At 45.7% G+C, this 25,639-nt stretch overlaps 1 protein-coding gene across 2 annotated transcripts in view; it reads right to left on the bottom strand.

Annotated features, from left to right (window-relative positions):
• Positions 1-25,639, bottom strand: part of Itpr2 (inositol 1,4,5-trisphosphate receptor type 2) — a 394,738-nt gene that overhangs the window by 59,140 nt on the left and 309,959 nt on the right. The window contains exons 49-52 of one of the 2 annotated variants that reach the window (XM_040743610.1): positions 19,407-19,582; positions 11,591-11,755; positions 9,022-9,217; positions 3,874-3,966 (exon numbers count right to left, since the gene is read on the bottom strand). In XM_040743610.1, coding sequence (XP_040599544.1) covers positions 3,874-3,966; positions 9,022-9,217; positions 11,591-11,755; positions 19,407-19,582 — 630 coding nt within the window. Of the gene's footprint in view, positions 1-3,873; positions 3,967-9,021; positions 9,218-11,590; positions 11,756-16,117; positions 16,479-19,406; positions 19,583-25,639 lie in introns of those variants that run through there. The other variant, XM_040743611.1, reaches the window with a different exon arrangement.

Raw genomic sequence — 25,639 nt, forward strand, 5'->3', positions numbered from 1 at the left:
TTTAATTTGAGGAAAGGAATAAAGACCTATCCCTCAGGATCTGAATAAGCTGTCCTTTCACTTGGAGTGTTAGTCTATATGTTTTAAAAACATTGGACATGGGCTGGGGAGGGTCAGTGGTTAAGAGTATTTGCTGGTGGTCTTCCGGAGGACCGGAGTTCAGTTCCTAGCACCCATGTGGGGAGGCTCACATAAGTATTTATTTATTTATTTCTGTTTTTTCGAGACAGGGTTTCTCTGTATTGCTTTGGAGGTTGTACTGGAACTAGCTCTTGTAGACCAACCTGGTCTCGAACTCACAGAGATCCGCCTGCCTCTGCCTCCCCAGTGCTGGGATTAAAGGCGTGCTCCACCACCGCCCGGCTTGAACATAAGTATTTATCGATGTCCCCTTTTATGCTTTAATAAATTACTTGCTGTTTGTGGACACAGCAGCCTGGAGCTGAGATTCACTTGGAAGTCTGGCAGCAACTCAAACCCTCTTGTCTTAAACTTTAGTGACAATCCATCCATTATAGACATGCGGTTCTTAAGTTATTTTGCAATTAGGAAAATGTTTTAAAATGCTGGTACCCAATGGGAATCCAAAATGCAGTGTGTGTTATCTTGACGAGTTCTGCTATCCACCAACCTTTCCTATTAAAGTAGGGTACTGGGAGATTAAAATCGGTCTCTCAAATGGTAAACATACACCAACTTTTTATTCTCCTGAACGTGCAAATGATATTGACTCACAAAGTAGCCATGATTAGACTTTTAGTATTGTCTCAACAAGGCTTGGCTTTTCTGGAAAAGTCAGTGTGTGTGGGGATGTAGGTATTTTCACCCGAGGTTCTAGCAGGCTTGTAGTAAATGAAATACAAAAGCTTTGGAGTGTTTTTCGAGTTGAATTAGTTGCCAGTTGTCACGTGAGTCCTCTGCTGCTTGGGGAAATGACCGGACCTGCACCTCAGGAGTCTTTTCAGGGCCAGCTGCACCGGGCAGCCATTGCCTGGCTCTTACACAGGTGCCGTGTGCCTGGGCATTCTGTGGTGTGCCCCTGCTGGCCCCAAGAGAGCAGACCAAGGCCCTCAAAACTGCACGCCACAGCTCACGAGTTAGAACTGCACCCCGGCCCTAGACAGGAGAAAGCTATTTTTAAGGCTAAGTCACGCGTATTGCGCAACAAACACCAGACTTCAGCTTTCTCTCTACTTAGGCGGCTAAACACACACAGCCACCATTTAAAGAGGTGCAGGAGATCAAACTCATAGGCTTGCCAGTCAAATAACTGCAGCTAAACACATCTTGCCAAATGTTAGCGCAAATATGGCCCTGAAGATAGAATCTACACAGTTTTGATTACTGAAATTATTCACATAGGCAAAATTTATAGGTCAAATCCACGCCTTTAATTCCAGCACTCAGGAGGCAGAAGCAGGTGGATCTCTGTGAGTTCCAGGCCAGTCTGATCTACATATTGAGTTTCCATACATCCAGAGCTAAAGAGTGACATCCTTACTTTAAAGAATTAAAACTTCAATTGTAAAAAACAAAAGTCAAATCCACAGACTAGTCAGTTTTAACACTTGAACGTCAAAGTGCACAGAGGCTCTGCTGTGGCTTCTCTCTAGGTCTGGTTGTGGGGGATCCGTCACCAGGACAGCTGCCCCCCACCACATCCCCCTCCTGCCCCCAGCTCCAGGACAGCTGCCCCACCCCCTCACCCCCAGCTCCAGGACAGCTGCCCCCCACCACGTCCCCCTCCTGCCCCCAGCTCCAGGACAGCTGCCCCACCCCCTCACCCCCAGCTCCAGGACAGCTGCCCCACCCCCTCACCCCCAGCTCCAGGACAGCTGCCCCCCACCACGTCCCCCTCACCCCCAGCTCCAGTAAGGTCTCCAGCACTTCCACTGGCGCTCTGCCAGCCTTCTCCCCTACTGCAGCAGCTTTCTCTACAAGATTTCCACACACTGTTACCAGCTCTGTTGTACCCCCAAAGGACAGAGACTTGGGGGGAGGGAGCACTGCACAGGAGTGAAGAACTGTCCCTACTTGTCCTTAGAAAAGGGAGAAACATCTGTAGTCGGGGACTTAAGATGGAGACAGACTCTGGAAACTGCCGACAATGACTTTGCACTAACAGAAGGTGCTCAAGTGGGTCCTTGGCAGGGCGCTGTGGGGAGGAGGAGAGATGGAGCAGACCGCCCTGCCACTGGGGGTGAGCAGGCACTGCGCCCCAAAACCAGGGAGGTGGCTTTCACAAAGAATTTTCTAATTTAAAGTAAAAACTTAGAAAGTACGTAGATTGAAAGATAGTTTATTTGTGACATCTCTCTCTCTCTCTGTATACATGAGTGTGTATGTGCATGCGTGTGTGTGTGTGTGTGTGAGAGAGAGAGAGAGAGAGAGAGAGAGAGAGAGAGAGAGAGAGAGAGAGAGAGAGAAGGGGGAAGAATTAATTGATGGGATGGGTATACATGCCCATGGATGTGGAAGTCAGAGGTGAACCTTTGTTGCCTTTCTCAACTACTCCTAGCTAGACTTGCTGGCCATTGAGCCCCGGGGATCCTCCTGTCCCCTCCTCCCCAGTTTTGGGGTTATAAGTATGTACTGAGGTTACAGATGCAATGCCCAGCTGCATGTGTGCGTGTGTGTGTGTGTGTGTGTGTGTGTGTGTGTGTGTGTGTGTGTGTGTGCATCCTGGGAATCAAACTCATAGCCTCTCACTTACACAGTAAGTACTTCACGTATTAAGCCACCCATCCCGTCTAATTCGTGACAAATTTCTAGGTAGCTGAAGGATCTCATAAAGCATGACCTCTGTGCATCTGAGAGTGTTTCCAGGCCCTGAAGTCCCTGTTGCTGTCCTTTGCAACATTCCTAGATCTCTTGTGGAGGTCGGATTCCTTTTTAATCTGTGAGGATCCAGATGAAAGTTCTCAGGATCTTTGGGCTACACCCACTTCCTATGATGTATCTTTCTTCAGTGAGTTAGAAATGGCAGAACCACTCTTAGGTCAAGAGCCGAGTAAGGACAAGTGGTACGTCAGGTCACATGACCAGGAAGGACAGAATTAGGGACAGGAAGGACACTGAAACCTGGAAACCAGGTCAATAATGTGAGATGAGCTTGAGAGACAGACAGCTCAGGGGTTAAGAGCACATATTCGTGTTGCAGAGGATCTGGGTTGGCTCCCACCACCGCTTGACCTGTAACTCCAGGCCAAGGGGCTGTGACACTCTCTGGCCTCTGTAGGTACACACACACACACACACACACACACACACACACACACACACACACACACCACTGTATCTACTGCTTTGTGAAATACAATATTATTTTCTATAATTTAGAAAACATCACACATGCCACACTCCCAGACTGCTGCCACATCTTAAGAGAATGGTTTAGACCTAAAGCTGTTTTATAGACATTTGCTTGCTCCCAAGGAGGGAGACAGGTTTTGTGTATTTGTTTTTCTGTCCTTATAAGCCAACCAAACATGGTTCTGGAAACCTGTGTACCATAAGCCAGCCAAGTGGCCAGGCCAGGTTTACAGCCAGGTCTCTAGAGTAGAACCCATGCTTGCCCACACCCTTGTTGGCAGTCAAGTTGTCAGAAGCAAATCCCTTAGTGCGGGCTGCTGTTTGGGGGGGGGGGCGGCACATTCCACATGATAAATCTGCCAGGTTGGGTAAAACAGAGAACCAAGATAGCTCAGAATAACACGAGCAGAGTCCTTTCTCTCGCTTGAATTATTTTGGTCCTTTACCCTCTGTTTTCTGTTTCAACACATTATGACATTCCAAGATCAACTCCCATAAACATAAAACACACCCAATTACGTGTTAGAAGGGCTTATACAGACCTGGGCTGTCAGTACACACCTGTGTCAGGAGAGGGGATCGTGTGTGAGCAGCTCTCCTTCTGACAGGTCCCCATCATGGAAGGTAAGGTCATGGTAGGAGCTCCGTGATTACCTGGGGAGAACACAGAGCAGAGATCTGTAGAGAGGCACACGCTACATGACAAATGGACATGAACACAGAGTCAAATATATTTATGCTTTGACCTTGTGGTGAGTTAGCCTGGAGCCCTGCGCATGTGTTTGCCTGTCAAAGCAACGTTATAAATAGAGAATAGATTCATCACCAATGTGCAAAAGGCTCCATTCACGTAATTGTTTTCTTTTCAGGGCTGTGATAAAGCATGAGTAATATTGTTGACCTAAACCTCCGTGAATACTACTATTACTCTGGCCACATGCATGCGGGGTTCTGACCTGGGCTGCCAGGACAGCTTCCTCCCAAGCAGAGAGTCCGTCCACAGGCTCAAGTCACTGGTCCCTGTGGCTGAGACAAGGACCTTGGGTGGGCAGTCCTCATGATGAGGTATGGGCCCCAGAGAAGAAGGGCTTCAAACAACCCAAGGAGAGAAAACTTTTTTTTTCCAGAACCATGTTTGGGAACTAACTTTCCTTCCCGAGCCCCCAGGAATCCCTCTCTCTGCTGGTTTCCCTGGCCCACATGGTACAAGAGACAGCGGCCTTTCTATTTGTATGAAGCAACGTTTAACTTGGAAGTTTGACTCATAAGCTGAGAGGACCAGAAGAAGTAGATTTACAAGCGGGAGCTGGTGTCGGGAGGACATGTGAAGACTGGGTGGGCTGGGGAGGCACAGGTGGCCTCACGGTGCTGTCTCTGTCTCTGTCGGCACTGATGCAGGCCAGGGAGCGCAGACTGGTGGTTAGAGAGGCACAGAGGAGGAGTTCTGAGCGAGCCCCATGACAGCCCCTCAGCAAACTCTGGATGCATTCACACTAGGCTCCCACGGCTCAGACTCCAAGGCTTTGGAGAACTGATGGGATACGAAGAGCAGAGACGTGGCTGGAGCTGACGGGTGAGGAAAGCATGAGGTAACGCAGCAGGAGGGGGAGATCGAGTATCCAGGAGGGAAAGGAGATACCTAAGTGGAGAAGATTTCCCTAAAGGAACCACGGGTTTATGAGCATGAATATGAAGCGGGGAGCCCAGGGGGTCTACCAAGCGGCAGCCTATAATATCAAAGGAGAGCAAAGGGACACAGTAGGCTGAGTCATGCAAACCTCTAGCCCAGAACTTTCCACCAAGCACCCAACGGATGGGGTTCAGATCCTCAGAATCAGAGCTGCGGCTGGAACAGCGGAGGGAGATCTCAGGTTACAAAGCCACAAGGGCGGCTTCTCCTGTACTCTGGGCAGGTGGGAACGAGGAGAGGGCAGGTATGAGAAACACAGTCCACAGCTTTCCTTCCTGGCACTTCCCCCGAGACACTGCTCTGGCCGTGTCTGTGTGGCCGCTTCTTACCCACTAAGCAGCCCTAGACACTGCTCTGGCTGTGCCTGTGTGGCCGCTTCTTACCCACTAAGCAGCGGATCTTGGGCCCTGAGGTGGAGTCCCCATTCCCGAAATGGCCAATGATACCTGCAAGACGCGCGTGTCTCCGCCCTCCCCAGCGCGTGTCTCCGCCCTCCCCAGCGCGTGTCTCCGCCCTCCCCAGCGCGTGTCTCCGCCCTCCCCAGCGCGTGTCTCCGCCCTCCCCAGCGCGTGTCTCCGCCCTCCCCAGCGCGTCTCCGCCTTCCCCAGCGCGTCTCCGCCCTCCCCAGCGCGTGTCTCCGCCCTCCCCAGCGCGTCTCCGCCCTCCCCAGCGCTGTCTCCGCCCTCCCCAGCACCTTGAGGCCCTGACTTTCCACCTCCCCGCTTGCTTGCTCCCACCTGTGGGGTTTCTGCTCGCTTCACGCCTGCTGGAAGAACAGCACCCACCTCTGCAATGCAGAAGTCACTTGCTACCTGAGTGTGTTAGCCTCAACAACTTCACCCAAGGTCAGCTTTGTGAGCGACAGTGCTCAAAAATGCAAAAAATGAAGAAGATGCCGCGCATCCTGCTGTAGGCCAGGATGCTTCCGCCAAGGCACACACTGAAACTGAAGCCTGGCTGTGAAGTCCTGGGAGGTGATCAGACTTGGCATCTGTTGGAGTAACGTGCTCATGGATTACTGGTTATCTCTACGGTGGATTCATTTTAAAGCCCGGCTTGCCACTCCTCGTGTTGGGGTACCCTACGCTGTTATCTTCCACAAGAACAGCCTCTTCAAACGTCAAGCGGATCCCTCCAGCCTCGGGAACCATGCACTAAATGAACCTCTGTTCTTTACAAGCCACTGTGCCTTACGTAATCTGTTGTGGCAACAGAAAGCAGACTTAAGGCAGATGCTACTGTGTAGTATCAGAAATGAAATTCAAAGTGTGGAAACAGAGATGCTTTTTCTAGGATCGTAAGCTACGAAAAAAAACTTCCAGCCCACCGAGAGCCAGGGACTGGTTTCTACACATTTTCGGTAAAGACAGAGCTTGAAATTTCAGCTTTAGTGTTTCTTATGTTGTATTTTTTTCTATTTCTAAAGAAAGTGCACTCATAATATAGCACTGACTTCTTCCTCAAACAACATAAAATATTTACCGCAGAATTAATAAAACAGTAACTACTGTATATGTTTGTTCTGGAAGCTGCAATGCTTCTGTCTCACATGTCCTCTCTACTGAATGAACTGTGGCCAGGCCTCTAATCTAGCAAGTGATTACAACGCCAGGCTTTCTGAACTCAGCTTAGAAAGAGTGGAGTTCTGGGGGACTTAAATAAAAGCCTTTCCTTCACACGCATGAACCCTGCTGGGATGGTCTGCATCTTCAGTGTCCCTTAAGGGCTATAAACTGAGTGTCTGGTCACCGGCTCAGGGAGGTATCTGATCTTTTGGGAGGTGAGGCTTAGTGGTGGTGGGGGTCTCCGGGATTTGAGAATGGAAACGAGTTACGCTGAGGATGCTGGGAAAAGGTAGTTGGATGTTTATTCAGATAGAGAGAAGCAACTTTACATGAGAAGCTGAGAACCAGAATCAGCACTCTATGGTCTCCGAACCTCAACCGGAATCCAAGAGAGAGTGGGGTCCCCTCCCGTACCCTCTTTTATCCCTGGTTTCTCCCACATATCTGTGACCACGCCCCAACTGGCTGCGGCTACATGATCTCTCCCTCCAGAGAAGTACCACTGAAGAGGTATTGAGAACCACCTTCCTCCCCCAGCCTCAAAGCCACCACTGGGTAAGAATCTTTGCCCAACCACAGTGTTCTGTCTTGCCATAGGCCTAGTGATGGGGCTAAGTGACATTAACTGAAAACAAAAGCTGCCAAAGTAAATCATTTCCTTGTATTAAAGCTATGTTCTCGGGCCTTTGTTTATTACAACAGCCCAAAGTAAGTGGAAAGCTGATAGCCTGCCTGTGAAACTCTAGAAGATGCACCCGAGGTAACAACACCACATTTCAGTCCTGAACCCAGAGACGAATATTTGGTGTGGAGTTCAAGTCCCCGGTGAAGCTGGTGTTTCCGTCACATGTGTGAGTCGTGTGGACTCACTAACCAATAGATCTAAACACCATTGAATCACCCCACAAGCTTATGGAAGATGGTACTGTTCACTGTCAATTCCATAGGTAAGAATTATCTGTTACCCTTGTGTGGGAGTTTCCCTTGGGGGGTCTCACCCCCTTTTTCATCATCCCTTTCAGTACTCTCCCCCTCCACCTCACACGGGGTTGCCTTGTCCAGCCTAAATACGAGGGGAGGTGCTTAGTCTTATGGCCACTTGGTAAGCCATGCTTTGTCGATATCCACGGGAGGTCTAACCCTTTCTGAACAGAAACGGGAGGAGTGGATGGTGGGGAGGGGAGGTAGGGGAGGGAATGGGAAGAGAGGAGGGAGGGGAAACTGATCCAGAATATAAAATAAATAAGTAAATAAAGTAAAAAAAAAGAACTATCTGTTAAAGGCAAGAAGGAATGCGGCATATGCTTCCGCTAATTAAACTTTAGCTTTAAAGTCCAGTGGTTTGAGGGGAAAGCGTGTCCTTCTGGGGTTTCCTGTCTCTCTCTACAAACAGTAGTTAGTGGGACCAAGAAAACAGAACAACGCAGAACCGTGGTTTCTACAGAGTAAAGCAGGGTTGGGGAAAGGTCAGCTACGGAATTTAACGCAGCAGCAAAGGGTGTGTAGGAGAGGTCAGAAGGCACAAGGAAAGTAAGTCTAAAATAGCAGGGGAGGCTAGTTCCTCATGCCAGGGCCTCTCAGTGAGGACACCAGGTGACGTCTAAGTGGTCCTGCGACAAACGTCACGCAGGGGCCCCAACGGCCACTCGCCGAGGAGTGGGTCCCTTTAGCCGCAGCCCCTACGCATGTCTTCCAAAACACACTTCTTACTACCTGATGGTTTCCAAATCACACTTGTCATTTTAAGTTATCTGAACGTGAGGCAGCGTGTGTGGGAAAATGGCTGGGTGTTGGCTCTCAGGTGCCGGATGCTGTTCTTTGGAGAAAATGGGAAGAAGAGGGGAAAAAAGAAAGAATCTTGGAATTTCCCGCAATGTGGTCAGCATTTGAGAACCCCGTAGGATGGAGTGCAGATGATGTCTCTTGTGTATTTCCCAACCCGCACTGACGGCATACAGGCTGCAGTATTTCAAATTCTCAGCTCTTAGACATTCGATTATTACTCTAGTCACTGCTAGGATCAAACACCTAACAAGGAGCAACTCGAGGAAGGGATGAACAGCTCATTCTGGCTGACAGTTCAAAGAGACACCGCCTGACGTGGGGGCAGCCAAGGCAGCGGGTCACACGGCATTAGCGGTCAGGGGGCAGAGGGCAGACGGGAAGGGAAGTGAGGCCAGACTGTCCTACCCAAGGCCCACCACTTCCTCCAGAGAGGCATCCCCCCAGCTGAAACAGTGCCACCACATAGGGCCCAGATGTTCAAACACACGGGGGCTAGGAGGACATTTCAGCCTTAAACCGCAGCAGTGGTAAACAAGACCAAGTCTCAAAAAGGTGGAAAGCAAAATTTTTACCTATCCGCAGCGTGTCTGGAAATCCCACACAAACAAGGGACCTACGAGTCAGAGCTGCTGGGGTGGGGGGAGTGGTGCTCAGAGGGAGGACAGCTACCTGGGACTGGTGCTCTGATCTTCAGTCTGTCCACTTCCATGGTGAAGTCATCCTTCAGGAAGAGGAAGCCGATGATGGAGAACAGGTAGACCAGGATGAGAGCCAGGACCGCCGTCAGGATGATGGAGCGGCCGTTGCGGGTGACGCTTTTGATGACGTTCAGCAGGGTCTCTTCTCTGTACACCAAGTCAAAGAGCTGCAGGAACAAAAAGTTAAAAATCAAGATAGACTTTGAACAAATAACATTTTTAAATGAACGCCAACAGTGGAGATAGAAAGCAAGGGGGTGCAGTTTCGGTGAAGATGACGGCTCCAGCGGCATCATTAGCATACTCTGGCTTCATCATCGGTGTCACACCCCCTGCTAAGACACACGGCCTTTTGAATGTAGGCAACGTATACTATCAGGCACATGTAGCTTGTGGACAATTGGAAAAAATTTGTTAAATTTGTTGTTTAGTCGAGGGACTCAAAACGAAATGAAGAGGACAATTTTGTGAGCATGGTGCCATGGAAAATGTCTGGATTTAAAATACTTGGGAAATGAGACACTCCTCGTGACTAAAATAATACATAAATGGGGATAAAAATCTGTATTAGCTTATCCTTTTTAGAGCAGAACCACAAACAAAAAATGGTAACTGTTTTGTCAATTCCTTCCCTCTAAAGGGTTACTATGGTGATATCGTCCTTGACAAATAGAGCCTGTCTGGGAGTCAGAGACTGGAGCTTGCCACTAGCTAACCATAGAGGTCTGGAGGTCTGTACAGACAGACAGGAAGTGAGGTGGCTGGGCGGAAACGGGATATGAGCAGGGAGAAACAGGAAATTGTTCTCTTGTCCGCTGAGACACTAAGGAGGTAAGGTGTGCTGCGGCTTACTCCTCTCTGATCTCTCAGCGTTTCCCTCTATATCTGACTCCGGCTTTTTATTATCTAGAACAATCAAGGACTCCTTTTACAGGTTCCCATCCACGCTGTCTTTAACAGCAGCAAATCTAAACAGGGATCAGGAACTCAAGCACATGTCTGCTGCCTACAGCCGATGCTGAGAACCATTTTACGCACCGGTACATTATGAAACTGAGATTATGAATCAGCAAATGCATGTTTTATTATACAGAGGTACTTAAAAGAAATAAAGTTATATCCATTTTCAGAAATGTCCACAAATGTATGAAAATGAATCCTATCTTCACAACTTGGAGACTTGGGGTTTGTGTTCTTATACTATAATCTGGCTGGCCTGGAACAATCAGTTAGGTGTGTGTGTCTTTTCAAAATTCCCTGGTCTGCTGTGTGCCAAGAGTTACACCATCGATTTCTACTGTAATCACGGCCTTGCTAATCGCTGCTGTGCAGAGCCTGTCTTTAAGACACTGGCATTTGATGAGTCAAATTCTTAAAACAAAAAATTCACTACCTCACTATCTTTTGTCTCTTGGGAAGTACAGCTATTGTTAGAAACATGGCCAATATCCTTCAATAAAGATGAATTAATGCAAACTCAACCTCTAGATTGCCAATGATCTGGCTTCTTCAACTTTTTAACCACTTAGGTCAACATAAAGGAGACTTTGTTTTAACTCTACAGAGGCCACAGAGTGGGTGGCATTCACAGTGATGAAATGAGAAACTCTGCCTCAAGCAAGGGGGTGGGTGAGGGGTGACTCCCAAGCAGGTCCTCTGACTTCTGCCTGTGCACCGTGGCATGCATGTGTCCATACTCAGATACCGCTCATAGATTTAAACTTACCATGTTTTTATACCAACTCCTTTCCCATTAACGACTATAAAACAGTGTAAACAGAGAAAGGAAGATGGCATTTAAGAATGAGAGGGCATCTTTAGAAAGGATGTGCAGTTGGGTGTAGTGACTCACAGGCACCTCCCCAGCACAGAGTCTGAGGTGGGAAGACCGTGAGTTAGGGGCCAGCCTGGGCTACACAGCGAAGCAAGTCGTCTCCAAACAAAAACAAAGGAATCTGAAAAAAAAACTGCCTAAAGATTTAAATATACATAGCTAAGCTTAGCCATGATGACGTAAGCTAAGGATGGTGACGTAAGCTAACGCTGGTGACGTAAGCTAGGAGTCTATACTTTAAGCAGCTTACTCCTTTGCTAGGGTGGCTTTTCTTACTTCTCATTTTGCTTACATCCTATGTAGTGATTAATGTAACATTTGACACTATAAATAAAATATGCATCCGTATTTGTCCCTTTGCAGCTGGATAATCAGTCAATTAAGGAAACATTACTTGGCTGAAAACCCAAAGCAGATTGTCCTGTGAAGCCTGGGCCAAGAGAAGAGGCAAGGAAGTTGCTTGCTTCTCATCAAAGAACGGAACTCCCTCTCCTATGCGCTTCCCAAAGAAAATACCCACACTTCTCCTAGGGAATTCCAACAATAACGTGATTTGAGCCTGGCTAAGGAAAATAAATGAGTAAATAAGTAAATGATAAATATGTAAAACAACAATAAACCAAACCAACAGAAACCAACTGGAAGTCTAAGGTGTAGGACGCCGCATCGCGTGCCTAGTGGCAGCTGTGCACACAGCCGTACTCACCAGGAAGCTGTAGAAGAACTCGTGGACGAAGAGACCGAGCATGCAAACCAGGACATACGCCACATGGTAGAGAAAGGCCATGTCCAGGATGACCGCGCGATAGCCTCGGGTGAATGTGCCTCGATTTCCCACAAAGCTTACCAGGAACACGATTTTATTACATAGCTAAAGGGAAGAGAATGTAGGGTTTTAGTTCTATGCGGTCACCTGCAGAGCAGGACACCGGAAAGGTGAGCGTTCCTGAGTTGCGGTTTCTGCCCTCAGTGTCCCCCCGGGTGGTTTCTCAGGCAGCCTACAAGTGCACACGTGAGCAACACAGAACTAGGTCACTTTGTAGCTACCGGGGCAGAGGACGAGAGACCCCAGCTCTGTCACCAGCACCGACGAGTGTAAATCCGGCTTCACCTTATTCTTAGACAACCTAGTTCTGCCCATGGGAAGCGTTGACAGTTTCTGAAAACCTGCTTGGAGGAGGCTTTAACCTCACAGACCCCTTAGAAGCCCAGATGACACGACGTGGTCAGAGCAATTACTACAATGAGTCTCCAGACGTTCTTTTTGACTGTGTATTGACATTTATGCCTTGAGGAAAACAGGATGCTCTTTGCAACCCTGATTATGCATATCACACACACATATTACATATATATATGTACATATATACACACACATACACATGTTATCAAACTTGAGAGAATATGAACTCTTTTCCATCAACACCCTGAAGTCTGAATCGACACAGATAAAACGAGAAACTGGTAATTATTGCGTGTTGTAAAGGTCCAGTCAGACCAACGACACAGCGTCTAAAGGCAGACTCTTTCCTCCGTGTCCCCAACTAGCTGTCCATCCTCTCAATAATCAGCAATTGTACCAGACCCCTTTCGCCTTCTTTCAATGACTTCAGCAGCTGTCAATCAAGCAGGAGCCTTATTTCACTTCTCAGCATCCTATGTTCTCACTCAGCAGCGCTGAGACACGGTGGAGACATCAGAGTGGCTGTCCAAGAGCAGGCAAGAAAACTGCTCAAAGCCCAAGCAATGACTGTACGACAAAGGTCCCGTGTCTGGCCACAGGCTGGATGTACAACAAGGCCGTTACTCTGAATTGCTTTTGAGAAACCCTGTTCAGAATGACACAACTTACCAATTTACCTGCATTTGCCTACCCAGGTTCATCAATGTAATACAGAAAGGGATTATGCAAAAATAGAATTAAAAAAAAACCTTCACAAGGGCTAATTGTATGACGACACAGACACATGCTTTGTGTGTCGTTTCCTGATTTTCTAGGATGAGTTATAAAAAACACGCAGGGAAACTATTTATGAAGCAGACACATGGGGAGGAACAGACTGAACCCGAATTCTCGAAGTGATCAATACATTTTAGTTACATAGTGTAAAAGACAAGATGCATTTCTGTCTGAGCAGGGCTTGGTCGTGCTAACGTGAAAAAGAAAGAGATTTGCTTTGTTTGTTGACCAGAGAGGCGTTGCCCCACCCTTGACCAGTAGCTAGGTACGTATGCTTCTTTTCTCTAGAACAGTGGTCCTCAGCCTTCCTAATGTTGTAACACTTTAATCCAGTTCCTCATGCTGTGGTGACCCGCCCCTTCAACCATAAAATTACTTTCGTTGCTACCTCTTGGCTGTAATTTTGCAACTGTTATGGATCGTAATGTAAATATCTGATACACAGGATATTGGGACCCTTGTGAAAAGGTCGTTCCTCCCATCAAAGGGTTGTGACTCATGGGTTGAGAACCGTTGCTCTAGAGACATCTGGAAGTGGAGCAAGGTTGTCAGGTGCAGTGGCTTCGCCATGGGCTCACACAGAGTTCAGAGGTGGAAGCGGCCCTTGCGTTTAACTTGTTTGTGTCAAGGACAAACACAAGAATAAAGGGCAGTACCCTGTCTCAACCCCCCCCCCACACACAAAATAATAAAGGGCAGGAAAGCACTGAGAGTCTGCTTCCTGTGGCATGAAGAAATTTGTAAAGAAAGAAAATTATTTTTTTTTTATGTAGCACTTTCCACGAGAGCTGGGACTGTTGGTGGAGGGATAAAGAGCCGTGATCACATTCTCCCTTCTGGTGTCACGGCTTCGCTGACGTCCAGCCAGGCCTTCTGTGACGTCCTCATGAGCGTGCTGCACCCAGTCAGTTCTGTGGTGAGCATCCCCGTGGACGATGAGTTTCAGTTGGGTGAGATGACTCGGGGGCCCTGCTCTTCTGCACTGCTGGAAGCAGCCTTGAAACAGCAACACAGATGCCAACAGCACCCCACATTTTATTCCCTCTCTTCTGCTTGTTCCTCAAAGTCGCCCACAGTGTCACTTTCGTGGGTGACTTGAGGGATAGTCGTGAAGGAGGATGGAGAAACGGCTCCACACAGGTTCTCCAGAGCTTACAAAACTCAGCAAGCTAGCCAAACAGTTTACCAAGAGCTCTCCTTGTCACAGCAAGGGTGAAACTCATGTTTGCTCGTGAGTTAGTGTCTGATGAAGGAAGAGCATTAGTTGCGCCCTGGTAAATAAGTCACACGGCAGCATGACATCCTCATGTATGCTTGCAAATGGTAGACACGTCTTTGTGGGACTTCCGGTGGCGAGGTGAAGTGAAAGACAGAAGTCATGCCATCTAGGGCACTGACTTCATTCTTGCTACAACCCTCTGTTTCTAGAGGACTTTGTTTACGTCTGCACATGTGTGCCTAGAAGGTAATCGTTATTTTGTTATTTACTTATATGAATGTGTGTGTCACCCGTGTTTGTGCAGGGTGAGGCAGGTGAGGACGAGCCCTTTGAGATGGTTGTGAGCTGTACTGGGAGCTGACATGGGTCTTCAGAAAAAAACAGCAAATGTCTGTAACAATGAGCATTATCCCCAGCCCTAGAGTGGAGCCATTAAAGATGCCTCCTGGCCCATAATTTTTGTGACATCTTCTTGTTACTTTATGTGGTCACAGAAACTGACCACTGCTGAGTGTTGGCGCTGGTGTTATTCCTTTGGCCTTATCTCTCCCTGAGCAGAATATCTAGCCCTCATTTATGCTATTACTAAGGGAAAACATGACCTATTTTCCAAGAATAAATTGTAAAGTGGAAAAACAAAAGACTGTCTGCTGATGTATTGAAAGGTAAGACTCGAGGTGATTTAATTCAATAATCTCCAGGTACATGGGTTACACCTCAGGCGGGATAAAGTCTTAAGGTCACTATGTAAATAAAAATTTACACAGTCAAATATCGCCCTGGGAATCTTTTAAACTGTCATCAGAACAATATAACAAGCACAGGAGGTGTGAGCAGCGTCATTCATGGCATTCAACACAACCTCAGAGACGCTTTACTGTAAGCGGTATCCAGTGACCATATTAAACAAAACGCCATGTGTGTATCCGAAAGAGAGAGACAATGTGAAAGGAAAGTTTCAGTTCAGAACATGTAACTGAACTTGTGTGTTTAGTGGCTGTGTGGCAGGACGCAGTCCCACAGATTAACTACATACACACCACTGAGAACGCCACCCATTCCACTGAGCCTATGGCAAATGTTAATAGCCTGGCTGGATACTAAAGCCTTATTTGCTTTTTCTTTGTGCAAAGTGGGGAGAAGAAAGTCTATCATTTCACGTTAAAATATCCATGAGGAAGGCTAGCACCATTAAGGGGAATCACAGATTCCCAGCCATTATTAGAAGGGGAAAGAGTGTGGTGATTTGAATAAAAATAGCCTCCCCATAGGCTCACAGGGCATGGAGGAATGGCCTTGTTGGAGTAGGTGTGGCTTTGTTGAAGGAAGCTTGTCACTAGGGGGTTTTGCTTTGAGGTCTCAAATGCTCAAGCCAGGTGTAGTATGACAGTCACTCTCAGCTACTTCTCCAGCACCATGTCTGTCTGCACACTGCCAGGCTTCCTGCCACAACAATAAAGAACTCAACCTCTGAGCTGTAAGCCAGCCCCAATTAAATATTTTCCTTTGTAAGAGCTGCTGTGGCCATGGTGTCTCCTCACAGCAATAAAATCCTAACCAAGACAATAGTGGAAGTAGACATCTTTAAGAAAAACGTTAAAAGGTATTTCACTGTGGGTATTGGAGTGTGGCTCAGTGGTAGAACACTTGCCTAGTATGTGTGAGGTTCAGGGTTCAGTTCCTAGCATCAGAAGGAAAATCTTTACTGATAATTTACTATGTTCTTCTTTATTACAAATAATCTAAGGCACACAGATAAATAGGAGTGATTAATGAGGATATAGCATCCATCTAATGAATCAGAAATCTCTTTTTTTAAAAAAAGGAAACACTACATCTGTATAAATGAGGTTTGCAAGAGTGTTCAGTAATATGAACAAACATTAAGTCATCCTTAGTGTATCTCTCAGAAAGTTAGTTTATGCCAAAATTAGCTAAAGAGGCCACGCTGTGCATGAGAGGAAAACTGTGTAAGATGTATTTTGCAGTACTCAAAATTACTGAGTTTTCTGAGACAATTGTGATAGGAAAATCTACCTGAAATGTAGACAAACTTCAAACTTTACAAATGAATTTATTTTTAGCATAATAAACTAGAAACTGGTAAATTCTTAGGTATCCCTTCTATTATGTTTCCTTTCTTGTAAAAGAGACTTTTCATGTTTGTTTAACATTATGAAGGCCAGAGTCTTGAGACAAGTTACTGTGTGAGCTAAGATGTAGACAATCCTGGTGGCAACACTTTCTGATTGGTTAATTAATGGTCTGCACAGGGGATACTTGGTGAATGGTAAATGTTATCACCAGTGTATCAATATAGCAGTTACTGTTCTTTTCTGGATCTTCCATACCAAGATTCTCAACAGATCTCAGCAGCCAGATGAGGGTAGACCAGTTGTCCATACCTTACTCCAACTGACAAGAAAGATGAAATCAGAGATTGGCTAATTTATATTTGAAGTCTCAAATTCTGCCTCTTGTTATGGCTAAACTGTCAGGCTAATGTGTTCTTCTGGTTTTTCTATTCTGATATCTATTACTTCAGCAATGACAGCCTCACATTGCTATACAGTGCAAATGTCTACATACAAATTAAATTAACATATTTATATTATTAATAATATTTAATTAAATTCTAAGTTTAATTAGTATAGAATTCATGTTTTACTTTACTTTTCCTGTTTTATAAGTAAAGATAAACCAAGATACTTGTGTAATGAATTTATGTGAAGAGAGAAAGTATATAGTAACTCACTAGAGTAATTTTATTAATCTATTGATAGCAAATACAACTTTATATTATAAATATAACTTTTCTATTAACATCTGAAGTAGTATCAAATCATAGAAAGTTCATTAAATTTGCCTCAAATCAACATAGATTATTTTCTTCAGTCAGATGACCCCAGGTTGGTGGTAGTGTCTAGTTGAGTAACATGTTTTATGCTGTTGGAATACTGGAAATTTCATGGGGTTAGCAATACAAACATGTCTACATGCATAATACTTTCTTGTGAAGCAGTTAAATAAAAACTTGGCTTTGCTAGAGATTATTTTTCATGGTGAGATGATTTTTACCAAAGCATGTGGAAGTTATCACTTTACAGTGTCCTACAAGGGACAGGAAAAGAATACCAGATGTTTTTGGTTCATGCCCATCCCAAACATTCAAATGTTTTCCTTACCTCTGTCTACATAGTCTTGGTCCAGAGATTAAAAAGGAAACAGAAAGAAAGAGACACAAAAAGGCACATAAATTCTAGATGGAAAGCTGCCCATCACCTACCTCTGGGTGTTCTAAGTGCCCATCATATTATATAACAGGTGCAGAGGGTTGTTATTTTTGGGCACAACTCTGCTTGGCCATTCTTCACTTTCTTAAACTTAGACTTTTCTCATTCAGTCAATGATCAGTTTATGAATAACATCTACTTCCCCCAAATAATACAGTTTCATGCTGAGCATGTTTTCTAGAGACACGGAAATAGACAAACACAGAGGTATAGACACGTCTATGCACTTCACGATGATTCTATAATCATCTTGGTTGATGATATGATGATGTCAGCTTATTTTCAAAGCAAAGACAATACGAGCTTGGGTTGCAAAATCACCTCTGAATGTTCAAACATCAAGGATGGGATGGAGGGAGATGGATTGAGCCAGAAGAAATGAATTGAACAGCACCACTGAGACAGGGAAGAATAAGGACCAGATTACACAGGAAAGGGAATGAACAAGGACCAGGTTCATGCATTAATGTGATAGTTCAGTCCCTAAGAAACCCAGACGAGATTGGTTGCGTTCAGGGTGGTATGGCCGTAGTGGTAATCTATTGAGTCATGGGCAGTAGATCAGTCTTTATCCCGAATATACAAATGGACTTTGGAGTCCCATCCAACAATGTGAGATGCACTCTCACCCTGAACTCTTGGGGGGAGAGTCTAGGCCCTGCCCTGGATGAAATGACAGACTATGGACACCCCCAAGGAGGGCCTCACCCTCCCTGGGGAAATGAGGGGATATTGGGGGGATTGGGGGCAGGACACAGGAGGAGGGGAGAAAAGCGGAGAGGGACCTGGAACTGACTTGTGAAGCAACCTTGTTTCTAATTTAAATTTAAAAATAAATAATAATAAAAAAGAAACCCAGAGAAGGGTGCATTTGGTAACATTCGAAACCCTCTGCTTACACTTTCTTCACTGGTGGTAACTGAGAATTTTTTTTTAATATTCTAACAACTTGGGGCTGTGGACTATAACATTGAAGAGTTGTGATAAAATCAAGGTCAAAAACACTGAAAATGTACAATTGATTATATTGTCTCATCTTGGTAATCCTCAAAAGTTGGTTAACTCATTTATTTTCAGTACACATTGGTCACACATCCACTCACTCAGTCATTAGTTATTTATTCCAAAATATTTATATACTCCCTGTGATGTCCCAGGTATGTAACAATCAGTTACTAATCCTTAATAACTATATAAGTTAGTATAGGAGATAATCCCAACGAAGACAACAGAGTATAGAACACTGAGTTAGGAACCCAATAAAAGTTACAGGAAGTGCTTTAGGTATTAATTATGTAGCTACAATAACATTCATGTGGTTTCTGACCATTTGTTATTTCATCAGTTTGATGATTTACCTTTTCTTCATATCCACTTACAGATATCCCTTGCCTGAAATTGGCACCGAATCCATTCAAAGCTTTATTATTATTTTTTTGTTTAAATTATATCTACAAATCTTTCATTTGCTTCTTGGCATGATACTTCCAGTTTGTTCATTCTACACTTTTTCAAAAAGGCATTTTCTTGTACTAATATACTAACGTTTGGTGAAGAAAATCTTCATCCATGCCTTTTATAAGTTTATATGATTTCCTCATATAAAAGGAACCCAATTTTGGACCTCATTTTTTTTGCCTAGCAGCCTTTTCTCCCCCAACCAAGCCATTTGATAGGAGGTATTTCTTAAATTCTACCTAACATAATTTAATCTTTTGGGATGACTTAGAACCCACTTTCAGGTGTTAGCAGTAGCTGGGCCATTTTTTTCAGTAATGGCAGACATGGTACAGAGAGGACATTAAACCCGATGAAAGGGACAGTGGAACTGGGTCACACTGTAAGGGCTACTTAAATCTATCAATGTGTTACTCGTCTTTTTGTTCTCTCTCTCTCTAAATTAAAGCACATAAAAGTGATACTTTAGTTAACATAAATACATATCAAACCAGAATTCGCTGGATACACACAAATGAAAGTATATAGCTGACTATATTTACACTTACTACATCTGAATTCCATAGGATACAAAGTTAAGCCGTGTACTTACATTAGCAGCACCAAGAAGTATTAGCGTTGGGCCCAGACCGATGGTGTATATTGACCTGAGCATGATAGACACAAGAAATGGCCGGATACCCACAGGCTTGGAGAAGAAAAACAGCATAGATGTGCAGACCGCCACTGCTACCCAGAGGAGGGCCGAGAACAACGGGGAAAGCGTACCTGGAAAAGGTGCAGGGGTTACTTGTCACCAAGGACACAGGCAGAAAACACCAAAATTTTGGCTTCTGTGCTTCATATGCAAACAAAGCTGTGGTGTACAAATCCCAGAACAACCCAGTCAACGTTCTGCCACTGGAAACGTTTTAGAATGCATTGCTCTTCATTATGCTTCCAGAAGACCTGTGCATCGATTTCAGGATAGTCAACAGCTGTGGGGTCATCTTTTTGTACACTGTGAAGATGTGTTTCTGCCTAAGATGCCTTCTGATTGGTTTAATAAAGAGCTGAATGGCCAATAGCTAGGCAGGCAAGGACAGGTGGGACTTCCAGGCAGAGAGAGGAACTCTGGGAAGAGAGGCAGAAGGCCGGGCGTTGGTGGCACACACCTTTAATCCCAGCACTCCAGAGGCAGAGGCAGGCGGATCTCTGTGAGTTTGAGGCCAGCCTGGTCTACAGAGCGAGTTCCAGGACAGCCTCCAAAAAATACAGAGAAACCATGCCTCAAAAGAAGAAGAAGGAGAAGGAGAAGGAGAAGGAGAAGAAGAAGAAGAGAGGCAGAGACACCAGTGAGATGCAGAAGAAGTTGGACATACAAATGGGAGGGGTAAAAGCCACATGGCGGGACATATATTAACAGAAGCAGGTTGTTTTGAGTTATAAGAGCTAGTTCAGAACAAGCCCCCAAGATAAAGGCCAAGCTCTCTTGACTAGTAAGTCTCAGTGTCACTGAGGAGCTGGAAGTCCCAACAAGAAAGTCTGAGTGCAGTCACCATTCTTCACATCAAGTCTGAGAACTTTGCTTTCTCTCCTACGGGAGTGGTTTGTGAAATGCTTTTGATATATGCACGTCCACATGCACACACACAGCCATGCACACACATGCAGCCATGCACACACATGCACACACGCAGCCATGCACACACATGCACACACGCAGCCATGCACACACATGCACACACAGCCATGCACACGCATGTACACACGCAGCCATGCACACACATGCACACACACAGCCATGCACACACATGCACACACGCAGCCATGCACACACATGCACACACGCAGCCATGCACACACATGCACACACACAGCCATGCACACACATGCACACACGCAGTCATGCACACACATGCACACACGCAGTCATGCACACACATGCACACACACAGCCATGCACACACATGCACACATGCAGTCATGCACACACATGCACACACATGCACACATGTAGTCATGCACACACATGCACACATGTAGTCATGCACACACATGCACACATGCAGCCATGCACACACATGCAGTCATGCACACTCATGCACACGCGCAGTCATGCACACACATGCACACACGCAGTCATGCACACTCATGTACACATGCAGTCATGCACACACATGCACATACACAGCCATGCACACACATGCACACATGCAGCCATGCACACACATGCACACATGCAGTCATGCACACACATGCACACACACAGCCATGCACACACATGCACACATGCAGCCATGCACACACATGCACACATGCAGTCATGCACACACATGCACACACACACAGCCATGCACACACATGCACACACACAGCCATGCACACACATGCACACATGCAGTCATGCACACACATGCACACACACACAGCCATGCACACACATGCACACACGCAGCCATGCACACACATGCACACGCACAGCCATGCACACACATGCACACATGCAGTCATGCACACACATGCAGTCATGCACACACATGCACACGCACAGCCATGCACACACATGCACACACAGCCATGCACACAAGCACACACATGCACACACGCAGCCATGCACACACATGCACACACACAGCCATGCACACACATTCACACACGCAGATGCATAAGAAAAATCTCCAATGATTTTTTAAATAAACTGTTAAAAAACAAGTTCCTTAGAAATTTCTCACAAGGGAGGTTTTAAAATTTTCCCTTGAAAACAGAAGCGCAATTCTACGGCGTGTGTACAGATGGGGGTAACCGAGGGTGCCCCTTCTCAAGCGTGCCGTGTGCTGCACTGCAGAAGGAACTCCAGGCACCACGTTATTGCCTCTACTGAAGGGCACCAGGACCTCAAGAAAACAAAAAAACAACCAGGAGATTTCTCCTCAGCTTCCTGTGCCAAACCCCGTAAGAATGCTTATTCTTTCAGCCACGTCTTTCTACCCTAAAACTGACTTCTGACATCTTGAGTGCTTTCACGAGAAAAGCTTTGGATCTGCTTCAAAACCCTGAGGTGACCCATACACACCCTCTAATAAATGTTGTGTCCATTCAGGGCCAATGCATCTAAAAATTACAAAGATTTTTGTAATTTGTCAAACATTTAAACTACCATCAAACAATCCACGAGAAACACTAATTTGGATGTACTTCGATCCTGGTGCGGCTGTTTTCCCAAAGGCTCCAGACTTCAAGCGTGGTCCTTGTGAAATATGAATAAGGCAATGGAGTCTTTTAAGATATGGTACCTGCAGCAGGGAAGTCAGGTTACAGAGTTCTGTCTTTGTAAGGGATTAACACTGTCAGGGCAGGCACCAGGCGCTCCCATGAGAGCGTGTTGCAAAGTGTGTATCCCCTGCTCACACGGCCCCATCCCTTTCTGCTTCTCTGTAAAACTGTGATTATGACCAAGGAGGGTCCCCTCCTGGACTGGACAGATGAGGATACCCAGTCATGGACTTCCAGTTTCCAAAACAGTCAACTAAATAAACATTTGCCTTATGAAATGCCCAGAATCGGGTATTTTAGCAACAAAAGTGTTGCTAAAACAGCTTCCAAACAAACAGCGGTTAGAAGAAAGTTAATGGAGCTGGAACGCTGGCTCAGCAGTTAAGGGCACTTGCTGCTCTCCCAGAGGACCTGGGTTCAGTTCCCAGCAATCCAATAGTGGCTCACAACTGTCTGTAACTCTAGTCCTAGGGAATCTAACACCTTCTTGTGGCCTCCACAGGCACCAACTATGCACATGGTACATGGACATACATGCATACATACACCCACACATATTAAATAAGTAAACTTCAAATGATTTTTAAAAGATTAGAAAGAAAGAGCTCACCTTCTTCATCGACAGAACGGCTAGCCTCCTTATGTGTACTTTGATACTGGCTTATATGTGCTCTACCAAGCAAAAGCAAGCCCAGTCACCTTGATTGGACGGCTCTCCCAGAGCAGTCAGGGAAAGTGCCTTTAATGTCCCACGTGTGTTGACTCCCAGGTCTCCATGAAAACACAAACTCTATAAGGGTGCATGCAAGGTAGTCCTATCCTGCCACAGTGTGTCTTACAGCAATATATAAATACTGGTTTATCAAGGAGACAAAATATGCTCATCCTGAGCAAGCCACTAAATATGTATTAATCCCCAGGTGGTGTGGCTGCACCTGGCTTTCTACGTGGGCTCTGGACATCCACAGTCAGGTCCTCGGGCTTGTGTGGCCGTCACTCTGCTGAGCAAGCCATTTCCTAAGTCTATGGCTTTGTTCTTTTAAAAAATATTTTATTCTATTTAATGTGTGTTCTGTGTGTGTGTGTGTGTGTGTGTGTGTGTGTGTGTGTGTATGCCCAGGGAGGCCAGAAGAGGGTCCTAAATCCCTTGAGGCTGGAGTCATAGGCATTTGTATACCACCTTATATGAGTGCTAAGACCCAAACTCTGCTCAGACAACAGAGCAAATCATGCTAAGATGTTTCTCCAGCATCCCCCAATTTTTCTTTTAAGAATGCATTAAAATTGACATCTTCAGGGAGAATTTGACAGTGTTCTTCCTATCATGTGACTCGTCAGGCTAACTCATAAATAAAGTCTGGTAAGATATTCTGAGACTTGACAAAAATGCTTATTCTGCATATTATCACCAGTGCCAGATGACTTAACCACACCTTAACTCTGCCCCAGAAGTGTGTGGGGCTTGCTGGGCTCTCCCCTCGATATACAAGAAGGTGTAGCCATGCACCTGAAACTGGGTGTTTTATCAATGTCTACAAGTACTTATGGATGTGTCTAGCACAGAACCTTGCACACAGCTTGCTGCTGAGTACATCTGTGTGGAATAAGAAAATACGATGAACAGTTATTTAATGTGGTTAATTAAGCATGGATTCTGTGGCCATCGGTGAGAACCATCGGGTTAGTTCTGACCTGAGGATTTATGCTTTGGAAAAATAAAATAAAACTCTCTGACACTCTAGAGACAGGCGCTAAGATTTTTCAAAGCCAATGTCAGTGGAGTATGGTGACTCATGCCTGTATCCAAACACTTAGGAAGCTGAGGACTGCTGTGATTTTGAGGCTGGCCTACACTACATAGTGAATTCTAGGCCAACCTGGGCGACTCAGTGAGACACTGTCTCTCAAACAAACAAATAACCAAAACCAAAGCACTACAAAGCACTAGTACCAATCTTTACCCACCAAGTGGGAACTCTTTCCCTTAATATTTTGCATATTTCTATTAATTTTCCATAAATTATATTTAATGGGAAGGTATTTTTAGGAGTTTCTCTATACTTTCCAAGATGTTACAAGTTGGTCCTCTATAAAAGAAAATTCAGAATCAAACTGGACTTCAGTTCCACTCTTGTCTTGGAACCCTGCCTCAGGCTGATTTGTCCATGGCTTCCTGCCAAACACAGCTCCTTCTAACTCCTCAGCCTTCCCCAAGTCCGGGCTCATTAGACTCATTCCTCCTACACCCGGGTCCAAATAAAGTCAGCGTCTATCCATAAACCCACTGGTGGTCCTTGGCCTCCTGCCTTTCTCATTACTTGGTCCTCAACTAGACCACAAGATCCTTAAGGACAAAACAGCTTTACTAATCTTAGCATCTCTCAGCCTAGCATGGTACCTAGTACCCAATGGTACCCATAAATGCTTATGGAACCCAGAGGATTGAAGTCACCCGAAAGAATCTTAGTTTCCTAAGCCCAAAATGTTTGTGAGGAAGAATTACAATTAATATGTGAAGGGAAAAAACCCTCCTTCTAGATTTAAAAATGATAATTCTATCTTGGGATTAAAAAAAAAGTTCTCCACTGACTAGTCTCCCAGGGCGGGTCAGTTGGAGTGGCTGGAGATGGCCCTAGCATCAACAGATTCCTCATAATCCTGACAGCTAAAGGGGAGTCTCCGTCTGCAGTCCAGGTGGAGGGTGCCTTGGGGTGTTTATCTGAGAGGCGACATCTCCCTCGAATCCCTTTGTGCCATCATTGTAGACAAAGGTCACTATTTTCTAAACTAACATTGTGACCCACATGTGAACGAGACAATGAAGCTCAAGACACTTCCAAGAGCCTGGGTGACACCTCGCCATTCACTGGGACTGGAGGACGACCCGCCCATGCCTCTGCTGGCCCCTAGCCATGATGGCTCTGTGACTCTAAAGCAGCTTGCAGTAGTGCCCAGGGTGGGAAGGCATGCCCCATGTTAACAGAGGTCCATTTGTAGCCCAGGTTTTCTAGGTGACTTCATAATTGCCTTCCCTGCCCCAAATGATGCCTCCATAGGAATAGGTAGAACCTTGCTTTTTTTTTTAATTTTACACCAAAGCTCCTTAAGACTTAAGCAATAGCTGCAAAAGTAGTGGGAAAGCCACCCTGAAGACCCTTCATCTAGACCCAAATTTCAATACGTTGCATGATGACAACTGTGATAGTCAGCGTAAGGAACAATACTGTCATCTATCCTGTCCGTCTGTCCTTTAGTTTGAACAGTTCCTAATCTTTGTCTTCGATAAGCTTGAGAAAGAGACTGTGCCAACCTCCACCAAGACTTTAATCTTGCTCATAAAGTTGTTGTGAGATAACCCACCCAGACCGTAATCATACGACTCAGGCTCATGATGGGGTCCTACGCTCCCCAGATTCTCATGCTTTCCCCTCCTTCTGAAAAGCCACACTCTCACATCCTAAGACTGAGGGTCCCTCTTGCTACTGCTGTTGACTCAGAAACCCCTTTCAAGAGAGATGGTTGCATCTGTACACAGGCAACAGGCTCCACAAAGCCCAGAGCTCTGTGCTT

This window comes from Mesocricetus auratus, unplaced genomic scaffold (genome assembly GCF_017639785.1).
Source record: "Mesocricetus auratus isolate SY011 unplaced genomic scaffold, BCM_Maur_2.0 Super-Scaffold_100001, whole genome shotgun sequence".
Lineage (NCBI taxonomy): Eukaryota > Metazoa > Chordata > Mammalia > Rodentia > Cricetidae > Mesocricetus > Mesocricetus auratus.